Here is a 15,023-nt window from a genome sequence, read left to right as displayed (position 1 = left end):
ATTAAAGCAATTTGGACAAAAGGGACTTTTTCGCTTGCTGTATCTACATGACACTACAGTCTTTAGATGAATTACATACATTTTCAATAGATCCATGCCAAAGTTAGTGTACAAGTGAAACAGGAGCACCAAAGAACACACTACCACACCCTTAACTACCTATGAGTTTTACACCTGTAGAAACAATATTCTAGCAGGGCTCTCTGATACCTGCAGTTGTGCTGCAATTTGGAAAGCTCATTCTCGACAGACCTCACATTTCTGCTCCTGTTCAATTAGTTTTTATGACCTTATCAGTTGAATTTTGGCACACATACATATTGCTCAAAAAGAAGAAATTTCTAAAGGCACAATCAGGAGGCACAAGGCAGGAACTTAAATCCTCAGCATTTGATGAAAATGTCATAAATGGGAAAATGATTCCTTTGTATAATCTGGTGCAGTGAATTGCTTTCTTCAAACACTGAATATTTCCTTTAATGGTACATCAACTGCTCTTGGCAAATCCAATGGTCCTGAGTAAGCAAGTGATTTTCTTTTGGCTATAAAAATGCAACAAGTTCCAATCTGACAACTTCAGTTCACAAAAAACACCCTAAATTTTGCTTTCCTTCCACCATCCTTGTACTGCATCCTTCTATTTTCAGCATCAGCCAAATTAAAGGAAGTGTACAGAACTCAAACTGCTAATCACCTGCTTGTACTATTGATCAGCAGCTTTTACAGCCTACTACAGCTGAATGAGAAACAACCACAGAAATTTAACAGCACACTACATTTAGACCTTTGGAAGCAGACACCCTCCCACACCTTTCCAGCAGCTAATTCCCCGCTCTGTTTTAGCACAGCAGCTCAAAAACTGTGCACTGCATCAGACAGAAACAGATCCATCTGGAAAAGGATGCATTTCTAGAGGTTTTGGTGTTTCCTCCCAAAATCTGATCACTGCCCTGACATGGAGAATACTTGTGCTAACACAGCATGGAGGACTTCACACAGAGCTAAGAATGAACAGCTGGAACTGGACAGAGCAGCAAAGCCTCCAGCAAAAACTGCACAGAACTCCAGGTTGACAAAAGGAGGACCATCTATCCACTCCCCTTCATACACAAAACAGTAAGTTTGCAGCAGCAACTACTGGAGTCAGTGCTGATCACATACCAGGCAATCAGCTTTGAGACTCCTGGACAGTCAAAAACTACAGAATCTTGGTTGGTTGGTTTTACTTGTTTCCTAATAGTCCTAAAAAAGGTGTAGGCAGAGGACTTAATGGCCACCTTATTTTCCTTTCATAGGCTGCTGTTACCTGTCACTGGTTCATGAGCAGAAAGTTTTCGAGTGTGCAGTGTTCACCCACTATCTCCAGAATGACAGCAGCTTAAAAAACAGCTCCCACAGAAGAAACAATGGGTAGGAAGGGGAGGACAAACACCCTTAGTTGAATACTTTCCCATGAAGAAGAGTTCTATCATTTCCTCTGCCCTCCAAAGCAGCCTTTAAATAAAAAAAAAAAAAATTAAAAAAAAAAAAAGGGAAAAAAAGAACCCACTAAGCAGCTTACATATTCATGAAAAAAGGATGCACAAAAGTATTCATTTCTTAAAATATATGCTCTGGGGTTTTTTATAGTCTCAAAAAGTAGCAAAAATATTTTTACCCAAATTCTCAGAAATGCTATTCTGCACTACTCATATTTGTCAAATTGATACCCAAAAGAAGATATAATGCCCTAGGAAGGGACATTAGAATGAAACTATTTACAGAGCCTCAGCTGCAGAAGTCACATTGTACCTGGGCTATCATGCAGTTGAAAGCAAACATTTTATCACTGAGGAACAGACTACATGCATTTGTTTACCTGAACTCATTACCCTACCTGTGAAGGAATGCTTGTTGGATACATATGACAAAACATGAAAATCACAACAAAATTCAACCATATAATTAAAAAAAAAAACCACACTTTCTGTATCTCATCACTCTGTCCTCCAATAATGACAAAAAGTATGTTTTATGTATATAAAGCAGGTAGGGCACCACCACATAAAATCAACAGCACACTAAGTAGCAACCTGCCAACAGGCTGACAGTAATTTCACGTGCCATTAAATAATTAAAGCTAAGTGTCCAAAGGATTCTTGTAACCACACGGTTTGACAGTTTTTAGGAAGCAGGACTCAATATTTCACTGCATATTCAAAAATGAGCTCGTGTGCTTTACAAGGTCTCTGCACTCCTGTGAACCTTGTCCATTATAAACACAGGCTCGAGATATATTCTCACTTTGAGATAACTTACACAGTTGACTATTTGCAGGGCAAACGAATGCAATCAAACAGTAAAGCTTCAAGGAGATTAGAGAGCTGCCAAGGTCTGAACTATATCAACAGCTTGAAGTCAGCTCATTCAATAAAGCTTTGACAGTATTACACTGGCAAAACAAACAAACCCATGGTGTTCCCATTGGACGGGGCTTCCCGTTGCACTGGCTCTTTCTGCTCATGTGTGGGGGAAAAAATACCTGTTAATTGCCATTTCTAGAGAAAGAATGGGATCCTACTGTCTCAGGAATATCACACCAGAGAGCTGCTGGGCCAGCACCCAAGCTCAGCCCCTGTACCCCCGCGGGGTTGTAACTAAGTGGTCTTGCTTTATTTCAAACTGAATTTTTCCAGTTTTAGCTACTGCTCCCCTTCAACCCCATCCCCTTTTCCAAGTTGCCATATGGAAGTAAGCCAAATGTCTTACAGAAATCAGAGAGTGGATCATACCACTGTGTTTCAGTCAAACTTGCAGCTCCATAGCAGAAAGCCTGACTGGGTCCCATAAAACAGTGATGGTCTGCATGAATTACATTTCTGTCTTTTCTTCACAGTATTCATTGCTTCCCACATTCACTTTTCCTTATTTTGCCTGGAATGAATCTCGGACCAACACTAATATTTAGGCACCTGAAAGTAATGGTTGTTCTCTAATTGATTCATACTTCTCAGTGTCTTAAAATGTACTGGGAGTCTTTAGTATTTTGGGGGGGGGTGAACTGTTATCTGAAAATGTTTATCCCCAATAGTGAGTGTTTAATATCCTCTTTCCTTACTGGAGAAAAGTTATGTTCTTATTCCTGCAATATGGAAACACAGCAGCTGGTTCCCCTCTTACTATAACGCAGCCACTATGTCATTTAGTATCATACAGATGAATGAATATTGGCAAACTTACCACCATTCATAACACTTCATATTTGGTTTGTCTCAATTAATGCAAAATATTTCTTCTCATTAAGCATAAATCATTCATCCAGTAGTTCTTAACTGACACTTACCTTCCTTTACCAGCTGCTTTTACTGCTACTGACTTGTGTTTTTTTCCCCAGAAGTTTCCCTTTTTTATTATTTATACTTTCTAGTCCCTCTAGCCAGAAGTTTTTTTAAAAAAAAAAACATACTTTTTGTTCCTCTAGAAAGAATGTTTGGTTCTGAAGGGCGTACAGCAAAGCAATTGAAATGGTTTCCATCTATTTCTGTTTACATTTATTTTCTTCCCAATCAGTAAATTCTTCATGGTTCTTTGTATAGAAATAACAACCCTTCCAAAGCCTTTGCATATTACTGTATGTCTGTGTGTATACACACAACATATCTAACTTGGGTTAACATTTTATTTGCACATAAATTTAGTGGCTTCAGGCTCACGAGACTTGAAATTCATATACGCAGCTGGAGGTTCTCTTACCTAATTTCTTTTTAAAGGTCTTCTGCATCTCCAGCAGATTTGCAAGTGGCTGGAAAATCTCCATTCTACCTCCTCCTACAGATTTAACAGATCTTGTCTCCCTAGTTTTTGGGCTCAAGCACTGAAAAACTAGACATTAGAGTACCCGTGTTCTCAAACACCATAGAGCACACACAAGGATCAATGAACAGCAGTCCATGTTTAGAAATGCAGCATTTCCAAGCAAATCTAAAACACCCAGGTTCAGTTCTGATTCAGTATCTCTCAGCTTATTATTTCTGCTTGCAAGAATCTGCTTACTAGAGTGCTGTGGATTTATACATTGATGACAAAGAAACTTTTATTTTCAGAGTTATTAGAAGAAAACTGCAGGCAGCAAAGCTGGGAGCTGGTGAAGCTTTGACCCTATAGAGCATAAGAGCAATACATTGAACAGCTGGTATTCTCCACGACCTGTAACAAGTCATTTTACCTACTGTGTAGAGAAGGCTTTAATACTTGGGAGAAGGCAGAATCTCCATTTGTATAGCTCATTAGTAACCAATTTCCATAGTTCATTAGCAAGCAAAAGGAATGTAAACTGACACCTTGAAAAATCATCCTGTGCTTAGTAATAAACTTCTCTTCCTTTCCATGTTAAGGCAAATATGCACAGTACGCACACTTTGGATTTGCATTTCATGAATTTAACACCAGTGTGGCAGAACAAAAATAGAACAGTGGTATTCATCCATGGAAGATAATATATTAAGTTCTAGCCTTCACTACAAAACCAATCACTGTTCTATCAGATTTTGGACATTTTAAGCACTTGGGAACTTACAAAATTGAGATTCTTTCCTCTGGAAACTACAGAGCCTAGCAAAACATATAACCTACTTAGTACATCATATTTCCTATAAAAACTTTCATCAGGGCTCTCTGAGCAATTGCCAGGACAAGTAGATTAAACCTTTGAGCATTCCTGTGAAGGACACAGGTGCAGGAAACAGACTTTGAGGTAACAGTAGTGCCAGCCATGACTGTTACATCATCTCACATGGTCCACACATCCATAAGAAATGAAAAACAAAACAAACTGAAAAACTGTTTATAAAAATCCTCCGTGTTTATTTCTTACAAACTTCCCTTCTCTATTTTAGGGTGAATGGGTTCACCAGAGAACACCAAGAACGTCCCCCCTACTCTCCATACAACACAGACACTTAGTGCAGCACATCTAAAGCAAACCATCTGCCAGTGTCTGAAGTAGTGAAAACAGGTACAACTCCACTGACTTCAGCAGAAACGTGCTTGTTCTGGCTGATGTAAATTTGATCAAGGCTCTGTATTCAAACAGCTGCTTATCTCAGCCTATCACCACGTTCATCCAGCAGTTGCAAAGTCAGTTGCTCTCCGCTGCAAAGGAACATATATAGACACATTTCTCCCTTTGTTTTACTGCAAAGCACCCAAGCCAATAAATCATCACTGGTAGCAACACACCAAGCCATCATGTCACTTTGAGGAAGTGATTCATGGCATATTGTGGTTTTAAAACTGCTCATCTGTACCAGCTGAACCAGACAGTTTTTCTTCTACCATTTCCTAGCAGTATTAATTATTATTTTAACATTTTAATAATAAATACTCATCTCCCCTTCACTTAGAAAAAATATTTCTGCTCTCAATGTTCCTCTGAATCCTTAATCTTGTCTTCAAGAACATTATCTCTTCCATTAAAATGATGTGTGTGTGTATATACACACAAATAGTCATTCAATCGTTCATTACAGTTTTAAGCTTACTATTCCAGAGGTACTCCAGAAGGGCCCTTTCCACAACTGAACTTTTCAGGTAAAGCCATTTCTTGTCGGTGTGACAGAACATGATCCCATTGATGAAGCGGCCAAAAAGCCAGTTACTTCTGTAACACTGGTTAACACTGGAAGTCTCGCTGAGATCAATTTTAATCTGCCATTTATTACTACTTCAAGAACTCTACATGCCTTCAAGAGAATCTACAGTAAACCCCTTGCCCTTTTTATCTCCTTCATACCTGAGATCACAAAACTAATATAAGTCACAAGCTTTAAGAAGATATTGCTTTCCTGTTGACTCAGATTGCTCCCAAGCAGCTTTGCACACAAAGGTATCATTGCATTACATCACACAGACCTTTTAAACTTTCAGTTTGAGGCAGCAATAATGCATACAAAACAGCTGTAGGACAGGTTTCATTTCAGCAAGACATTTTGGTGATTCTCTTCAGAGGAAAAACCTTTGTCTTCCTCTTAATGGATTGCTACCATAAATGTTTCATGAGCATAATGTTTTATGTGGGTGCTAAGTAAGGAAAAGTCAAAAAATACTTGCTACTTCCAGTAAAACAACTGAACCCTGTGCCATTGAACAAAAGTATTCTGATAAATGCCTGCATATACACAGATACACCATAAAAATCCCACTTTCATTGATCAACAAAAACGTTACAGGGTTACACCTGACAATTCCATCTTATTAATTCAGTATCAAACACCCCATAATGGAGCTGCAGCTGTGCTAACCTATGGAATTGCAGGAGACAGGACAGAAGACAACCCACCTCAGAACAAACCAGAGACTTGGATCCAATCAAATCTGGGTGCAACGATGCATCAATTTTTTTGCTTTTGCAGTGTGTGAAAGGGCATTTGAGGTGTACATGCAGCAAATTATTAGAGCAACAAATAAATATTTTGCAAAATAGAAGGGAAACACCAAGCAGTACAATCTCCTACCTGGCTTCAGAAAGAATTTACTTAAGAGTTTTTTGGAGAAAAAATTATAAAATAACAGGAATTTACTACTTTAGTGGGAAACTTCTCACTTTCACTATTTTGGCTCCAATTCAACATCACATTTAAAGAACTCAAGAGTTAAGTTCACGTTTAGTATGTTCCTGAGTTAAAGCCACGAAGTAAAAATGGGCTGCTGAGCCAATATAGAAGGAACACAGCATTAAACCAAAGGTACTGATGGCTGCAACCTCACACACCCAGCTGGGAACACACAGAGCATGAAACTTAATATTATGAGGTATGAGTCTCTCCTACATCAGCTAAGAGCTCCTGCTCCAAAATCAACAACAGAATGGTTCTATCCACATTTATTTGTCTGTGCCTTGAGCACAAAGTCAAAATGTCACACAGGTTGCCTGTAGGTGGCTTTACCTGCGAGTTCTCAGGGCTTCCATCAATACCTGCAACTCTGCTGCTCCTGAAAAGACTCCCACAAACCCCCTGTGTCAGCTACACTTCACAACTGCTGCCAGCTGACCTTTCACAATACTCACTGCACCAGGGGGGAAACTGCAAAATAGCTTTTTAGGGGTCCACCTCTCTCCAAGATTAAATTTGTTAAAAGTACAAGTCTTCCAACCTCACCCATTCTGTGATATCACGGTACAGACAGTTTAGACCCCTGCTTCACAAATGTGAATTAGTACATAATGACAAGAAATCAGCTTGTTCAGCAGTCAATCCTAAATCATAAAAGCAAAACAAAAATTAAAATCTCTCACAGAAAATATACTCCCTTGAAACCAAGGCAAGAGGTTAAAAAGGTACAATAGTGTTTTTTAAGTAGCCATGGGCAAATTTATTTTTACCTTAACATTTGAAAATTCAGAGGGGAAATGTTTAGCAATTTCATAGTCAAAATAAAATTCCTTGATTCTTTCAGCACTTATTCTTTAAGCACTATTAAAAGGACAGACCCAGCACAGGTTTCCTGGATTCAAAGGTGACTATTGGGGAGTGACAGGCACATCTTCGTATTTCCAGCTTTTTCTATCTGCAAAATGGACCGAAACAATGGACCAGAAGAGGAAGCTGCCATCCTCCACAAAGGAAGGAGACAAGGAAAAGTGCTGTCCCTTAATGCTATTTATACTGCTGCAGCACTCCCAGCTTGTAGAGGTCTGCAGCTGCTGAACCCTGTGCAGAAAGGGGAGCAGCCTCAGCCCCAAACTGTTCACCCAAATGGGATGTCAGATCAACCCCAGCCCACGCTGATCTTGCTCGGTTCTAAGACAAATCAGCAGTTTCCCAATACTGATATTTAAACACATGAAACCCCACCCACAGCCCCCTGAGCAGCCTGGTTCTCTCCGCCTTTAGCTTAACAGGAGAGCAAAGCCAATTAAAATAAACAGATTTATGATGCTCACAGGCTTTCTGCATCGGCACCACTCATGGAACACTTACAAAAAAAAAATAAAAATTAAAAGAAACAAACGCAGTAAGGCCTGTAGCCAAAATAGCTGGAGTTGCATTGAAGGAAATACTTGAGGGATCCTGCTCACAATGGGCGGTTTCCTGCGGCACCAGCCGGCCCCGCTGCCGCTCTCCCCCAGGAAGGCCCCACAAGAGCATTAAGCCAAGCTCTTGTTCAGAAAGCTCAGGCTTTAATCAGTGGCAAGAGGAAAACAGAGGCAATATTAACTACAGGTAAATCAGTGCTGGCTTTCCCCACACCTTCCTCTTTTAGTCTTCTACAGCTTGAGAGCAGATTCACAGAATCGCTCACAGTGATCCCTGAGAATCACTCTGAGTTGGAAGGGACCCACATGGATCATCGGTTTCCATGACCTGGGCATGTGTGCATGGGCCTTTGCATCTGAACCACTGGCTGTAATGATTTTAAATGCAAAAATGTATAATAAGGAATATATTTATAAAACCAGAAGCACTTTTTCCTATACTCCATAATTACTTCTATTCATACTCTTAAATTACACAACATTTAACAAGGACTATACTCTGGTTAAAATGGAAGGCAGTTTACAAGTGTGACGTTCACTGGTCCAAAAAAAGAAGGCAAAAATAGAAACAAGAGGAAAACAAAGCCAAAAATCCATCCACGCCATTAAATTATCACTTTCCTGTCACCACCAGTTTATTCTGACCATATGAACACTGGTATGCCATTCTTCTCTTGCTTTCACAGGACGGAAGACAGAGCTCCACCGAAATCAGAGCAACACAGAACTTATCGTAAGGCACATAAAACTGCACCCAGGACATAAAGAAAATTCTGCTGTCCACTGGCAGCCCAAATTACAGATTCAGACTCAAGGCTGCAGGGGACTGTCCCACAGGAAGACAAGTATCTAACACAGCACCTCAATGTAAGGCACCACGGTTTGATCATAGTCAGGCTGGAAACTCTTCAGGGCCAAATCTTTCTTTATTCAGACACCATGCCAAGTATCTTGTACATTTGTTATGCTACATAAAGTATTGACTAGGTTGATACTACAAATCCATACATTTTTAAGAATTCGAGTCAATGTTCATTTTGCTTTTATTATTTCTTAAATCTCAAAGAAGCACTACCCTGACCACTTTTTCCCCCTCTTAGGAAAATAAATCACAGCATCCTTTCCTTCCCCTATTGAAGTCTGTGGAAACAGGTTCCAGCTCAGACTTTGCATACTTATTATTTGTCATTAGCTAGTAACTCCCACTCAGACTGAACCTGTGCTACTTTCCTAGTCACCTGTATAAATATTTTTTGTCAAACCACAAAATTGCAGAAAAAAAAATGAATGAATGACCATTACAAATCCATTTGGGCTACATCATTATCATTTCAGACTACAACCAAATCCCATTTTCCCTTTGCAAATTCAATTTCCATCAATAGCCCCATACATCAGTAGCTGCTCATGTTTGTGGCCTCATTTTTTACATTAAAAAACCTGAAAGATTACTGCCAGTGTATAATAGGCAAACTGCATTTTCAATTCCCAACACATGTGCTTCAGGGGGGAAAAAAAGGAAACACAAGGTAAGAGGAAAAAATGCAAATGCATGCACTGCTATCAGCTGTATATTACCCTAGTGACATTACCATACTTCATATCTCTGGTTGCATACTTCAGAGGGGAAAAAAAAAATCCACTACACTGCCATTCAAGTAAATTCTTCTATCATTTTACTGAATATTAGTTTACTCTTTAGGTTTCTATTTTATTTACCCAGGGGCAACAGAACCGAGCATTGATTTGTCTTTCTGCATATATAGTTTTTATCTACTTTGGCAAAATTTTTTCCCATGACCAACGCAGATAACAAGTTAGATTTCAGGTGAAACGCTTCTTTCCAAGTGACAAGACAAAAATACAAAATTAAAAAGCATCCCCCAGATACTGAAAAGGTTACACAAATCCTCGGAACGCCAAACCTTCTTTTCCACCCATTCTGAGGAGCATCAAGGAGCAATGAGAACTGCAGGAGTCAAAACTCTAGATTTCCCACTGAAAAAAATTGTAGTGCCTCATTACTACAGCTACCAGTCCCAGCACACTGAGTAAACAACTTGCACTGAATTCCAGCATCTGTGCTGCATGGATAATTCAGTCACATTAGCTGGTCACTTCTGGTAAACACTCATTTCATTTGTGATGTGCTGCAATGCAACAGAACAGCTCTTGAGGGAATTAGAGCAGGCAGGTAGTTCCTGCCAATCATTTCAAGGGTCCATTCTCACACCAACACACAGAAGATTCAGACACAACGCCAATTAGTGCTAATTGTAGTTTTCTCCAAGTCCCTCTGCAACCAAGGATGACAGAGACTTCATATGTGGTTCTTAACATAAGTGGCAACAGTAATTTTGTTCACTTCAAAAGCCTTTCTGGATGCACAGCTCTAAGCTTGATACATAAGGTTTACCAAGTTTTTAAATGGCAAAAGTACCCTCCATTCTAAGAATTTTACACAGAGATTTTTCTTTAGCTCAGTGTCACAGCTATCTGAACAGGAAACGGTTGTTCTGTAGGTTTTCATGCTGCATTTCCCTCAACACAAGGATCTTCAGAGACCTTGACAAAGTTTTAACAAGAAAAAATGTGAAAAGCTGCCCACAGCTTCCTGAAGGGCCATCTGAGTTAACCACAGACTGAGCACAACAGACCAACAAAATCTTAGGGAGTTAATTTCAGGTCAATACTGTCATATTCATCAATGGAGAACTTTGAAGGCAAAGGTCATTTGGTACAAACACCACCTCAATTTCTCCAGTGAAGTATCTCCATTATCTGTGAAACCCATTGTGAAGGACAAATATGGTTTAAAAAGGACATTTTGGGAATAGAGTTTTTACACTGCAGTTTCACACCAATCCTATAAACACCAAAATTAGTCCAACAAAGATGCCCAGAAGTACATCCATCCATACAGACCCTTTCAAGCAATGGATACAACTTAGACTAAAACTGTTGTTTGGTGCCAGCATTTCATGCCTTAATCACTGCACGTTTAAATACACACATCTACAAAACAAATGTCATGTCCACAGACCACAAGCTCAAAGAAAAAAACAAAACAGAAAAATGTTAACAATTAATTAAACCAGTTCTCATTACCTCAATTTCCATCTGCAATTATAATCATTTCCCATTTAAAATATCTACAACATTTTATTCTTAATTAAAAATTACATCCTTGCAATGAAGTGCAATATGAATTAACAATTCAAATGTTATCTATGCAAATTCCTTAGTCCTTTGATTTTTTCCCCCATTTATGCAAAGTCATGTGTAGGTTTATTTTTATTAAGCTTGTATAACTTCACTCAATGTCTTCTGCTCTGAACTCTACACATATTTCAATCCAAGGACGCAGAAATAAGTTGTAAATTATACAATTTCTTTTCAAGTCTCATACCATTCATTGAAGAATCAATACATATGTGAAGAGGTATCTTCCCTAAATAATTGCAAAAAAACTGTGTAATTTCAAGAGATGTTAAATTTTCCACTGGTTTTGACAACAGCCATTTCTTCAGACCCTGCTGTGTAAAGCCAATGGAGAAATTACTGTAACATAACAAAAACCCATCTTTAAATCAGCTTTGTCTACACCCAGAGTTCAGTGACTTGACTCCTCAACATGACTCTCTGCCCTCGACCCTCCCAGAGGCAGCTCTTATCCAATTTGTTTTTATCTCCCTCTGCAGTATTTTGAGCTTTTATCCCAGATATAAAATTTCTTCCTGCTTCATCAGCCAAGAGCAAACTCATCTCAGATTCTCCAGGTGAACAAACCCAACAAACAATGTTAGCATCTTATAATATGAATCGTTTGCCTACAATTTTTGTTGATTTCAAAGTAATTCAGCAACAAAGTAGCACTAAAATGGGAACTTTTTTCAAAGTCTGTCTAAACGTTTCACCACCCGCTTTGTATTGAGAAAACCCAAGAGCTGAAAGCTCATTTAACAAGAGTGCCATTATAATAATACATCCACAATTACACACACATCCTACCAACACCGCTCACTGCCTTGCCCAAAGCTACTCTTCCATCCATTCCAGCAGGAAACACACCAAGTACAGGACCAGCTGAAACTGTGCCACACACACACATGGTGACGGGGGATTTCTCAGCCAGGATCAGCCAGCTCCAAGAGGATACCTGTGAGTCTGTGTTCTGGCTTCCCTGCCAATAGAGGGCATTCTGCAGCTGGGAGAAATTAAGGCATCACACTGTAAGTTTTCTTCAGCTGTGTGGTGCAGGTTATTCAGAATGGCAATCAGCTGTGTGTGCTCAGTAAGGAAGCAAGCAAAGGTGGCCAGCTGCTTCACAGATAAGATCCAGACAGATTATCATTACAGCCCAGAAGATGAATTTTTCAAGGTCCAGAGGGCAGTGCAATGGCTTTAAACTGAGTATATACTTATGAGGCAATTAGATGCGTCAATATGAGGCACAAGAAAAATGCGGCAGATTGGAGCAAGATCTGCAGTTTACCAAATTACAAGGACAGATCCTGAAGTCAAATTATACAAACGCAATTACACAAATTACACTGTAACCTTCAAAGGAAGAGGCCTTCACTGTATTCCAAAAGCCTCATTTTGTTATATTAATAAATTCCGGCAAGACAAAGTTTGAAGTCATGCATTTATTTCAGTGGCTAGCTTAAAAACCCCTTTACTCAATGATCTTTTTCTGTCATAATCTCCTTATCTAATTTAAACAGAGTGCATTCTCCTGCTATGAATGTAATTTTCATTTAAGTTGCTATAACTTGTGCACAAAGGAATATGTCAATTCAGCTCACCAGCTGATATGTTCTCCCGTGCTATATGAGAGCATATTATTTAATATACCCCAAAATGAGAGTTGCTTCTTTCTACTTTCTTGTAAAAAGGCCAGATAGCATCAAGCCCCAATACAGCACACCTGGGAGAAGTCATGGGAAGCTTTTACACAAATACTAACTCTCTTTTCTTTCTTTCCTAGCCTGCAAAGTCTGCTTGAGATAAAAGCAACCAGAAAGGACTAAGATGTCTGAAGGCAGTTCCCTAGCATTGTCTTCTCCCTTTCACTCTTTTAGAAGCAAGCACGTATGAAGTCTCTGTTTCCCCCCCAATTATGTCATTTGTCCTCTGCTAACTCTTATCCACATGAAAAAAAAAAAATCCTTCTCTCCAACATTGTAATTGGAGGAGCTTTTAATAGATAATTTAACCTTGCGAGGATCTTCATTTTCACTGAGCATATCTCTCCAATCTATGAAACAGCCAAACCCTTTCACCTGAGCCTGCCATTCTTTAATTGTGACAGCACTGTGAGATAATGCATTTCAAACAGTTGATCAACCTGGGGGGAGTATGAATGCCCAAATATTTAACAATAATGCCTTTTAAAATGAAAACTCAGGCTTGCAAAGACAGTTGTTGCATGATCAACAGCACACCAATACTATCACACACAGACTATTTATTTTACACACCAAAAAGATCGGCTTTTTCAGCAAGCAATCAGTAATTAGTAGCTGTATCATTTTTGATGTCTCAGCCACTGCACATCAGTTTACCAGCTACTACCCTCTCCCAGGAGGAGAGACTATCAAATTAAAGAGAAATGGAAAGATTACTGCTATTTGTCCTCTTTGAAAAATTCCACCAGGTCAGTATCAATGCTGACTTCGTGATTATGAAGCTCCAGAGTAAACTAGATTTATCCTGTAGTCAGCCTTGCAGGAGCTCAAAGGGTGAAGGTGTAGCTGTAACATCCTTTAGGTCAGAGAAACTCAGATAACACTGAGGAAAGGCTCCTTTTTTCTGAAGTGTAGTGAGATCTGACAGACAAGTGCATCCAAAATGAATTCAAGCCATTAAAGAGAAAAAAAGTTTCCCTGGAGAATACACACCTTTTCTTCCTCATTGCCAAGGTACTCATCCTCGGCACTGTCAGACATAGGGACCCCTAAGAATGTCCTGCTACCATGATAAAGATACCACAAAAAGATACCACAGAGTCCTCACATGCATCTGGGATCCACTCAGTTCAATCTATTGCTGGGCAGCACAAAATTCTCCTTGTCTTCCTTCCCAAGGACAGAAATCATCTGGGCTGATACCTGTACAACTCCCAGGCCAAGAAGGCTTTCTGGCAGTCTAACTTCACTGGTGGCATGGCAAGGAACCAAGATCCTGAATTCCCCACCAGAAAGGTGATTCTGTCTCTCAAGATGTGAAGAGCTTTCCATACCCTCCCTGCTCTCCCACTCTGTCTTCACTTAGATTGAAGCAGGAGGAAGTCTTGCCATTTGATACCTAAATTCAGCTGAGCCCAACAAAATGCAGCAAAGAAGTTGACCTCCTCCTTTGCCACAACAGTGAGAAGCCATCCTGGCTTCAGCAAGCTGGTTCAGTCAGCCAGGACTGCATGTACCTGGGCATGCAACTGCTCAGCCCTGTGCAGCAAGGCTTGAAGGCACCACCAAACACTTTACCAGCAGCCTGAGGAGGCAGAGTCTAGGAGGGAGAAAGCACAGCCACTTCCCCAGAGCTTCTCATCCAAACACACATCTTCAGCTCCCACATTAACCGGACCAGAACACTTAAGCCACACTCACTGAGCTGGAAGAAGGCAATGAGGAATTTCATGAGGTTTCTCTGGCCAAAACAATCCATGTCACCTAATGCAAGGAAACAACTGGATGCCTTCCTCAGTGTCTCCTTTCACTGTCACTTTTTAGCCATTACAGAAGATACAGGAACATAAAGAGCCAGGACAGACTGTGTTTTATGGGTATATTGTCATGAACATGGTCTGGTTGAAGTCTAATTAAATTTAAATGCTTCTAATTCAGGAGTGACTTTGGTCTAAGGAGAACTGAGGAGTTCAGTTTGCCAGTCACAGGTGCAACGTGCTCACACTGCCCCTCACTGCAAGGAGGACACGGTATCAGATTCAGCTTTTCTGTAGCTGTCAGAACCAACTCCAGTAACAAAAGCTAGAGCAATTCAACCT

General features: G+C 39.8%; 1 protein-coding gene across 1 annotated transcript in view; it reads right to left on the bottom strand.

Moving 5' to 3' along the window:
• The window catches only part of PTPRG (protein tyrosine phosphatase, receptor type G), a 386,788-nt gene that overhangs the window by 367,258 nt on the left and 4,507 nt on the right, over nucleotides 1-15,023 (bottom strand). Inside the window, exons 2-3 of the mRNA XM_027640323.1 lie at nucleotides 13,918-13,987; nucleotides 7,469-7,541 (exon numbers count right to left, since the gene is read on the bottom strand). Of these exons, the coding sequence (XP_027496124.1) occupies nucleotides 7,469-7,541; nucleotides 13,918-13,987 (143 nt within the window). The remainder of the gene's footprint in view (nucleotides 1-7,468; nucleotides 7,542-13,917; nucleotides 13,988-15,023) is intronic.

This window comes from Corapipo altera, unplaced genomic scaffold (genome assembly GCF_003945725.1).
Source record: "Corapipo altera isolate COAL_440 unplaced genomic scaffold, ASM394572v1 55, whole genome shotgun sequence".
NCBI lineage: Eukaryota > Metazoa > Chordata > Aves > Passeriformes > Pipridae > Corapipo > Corapipo altera.
Note: the sequence above shows the minus strand (reverse complement) of the source record. Positions and strands in the feature narration are given on the sequence as shown.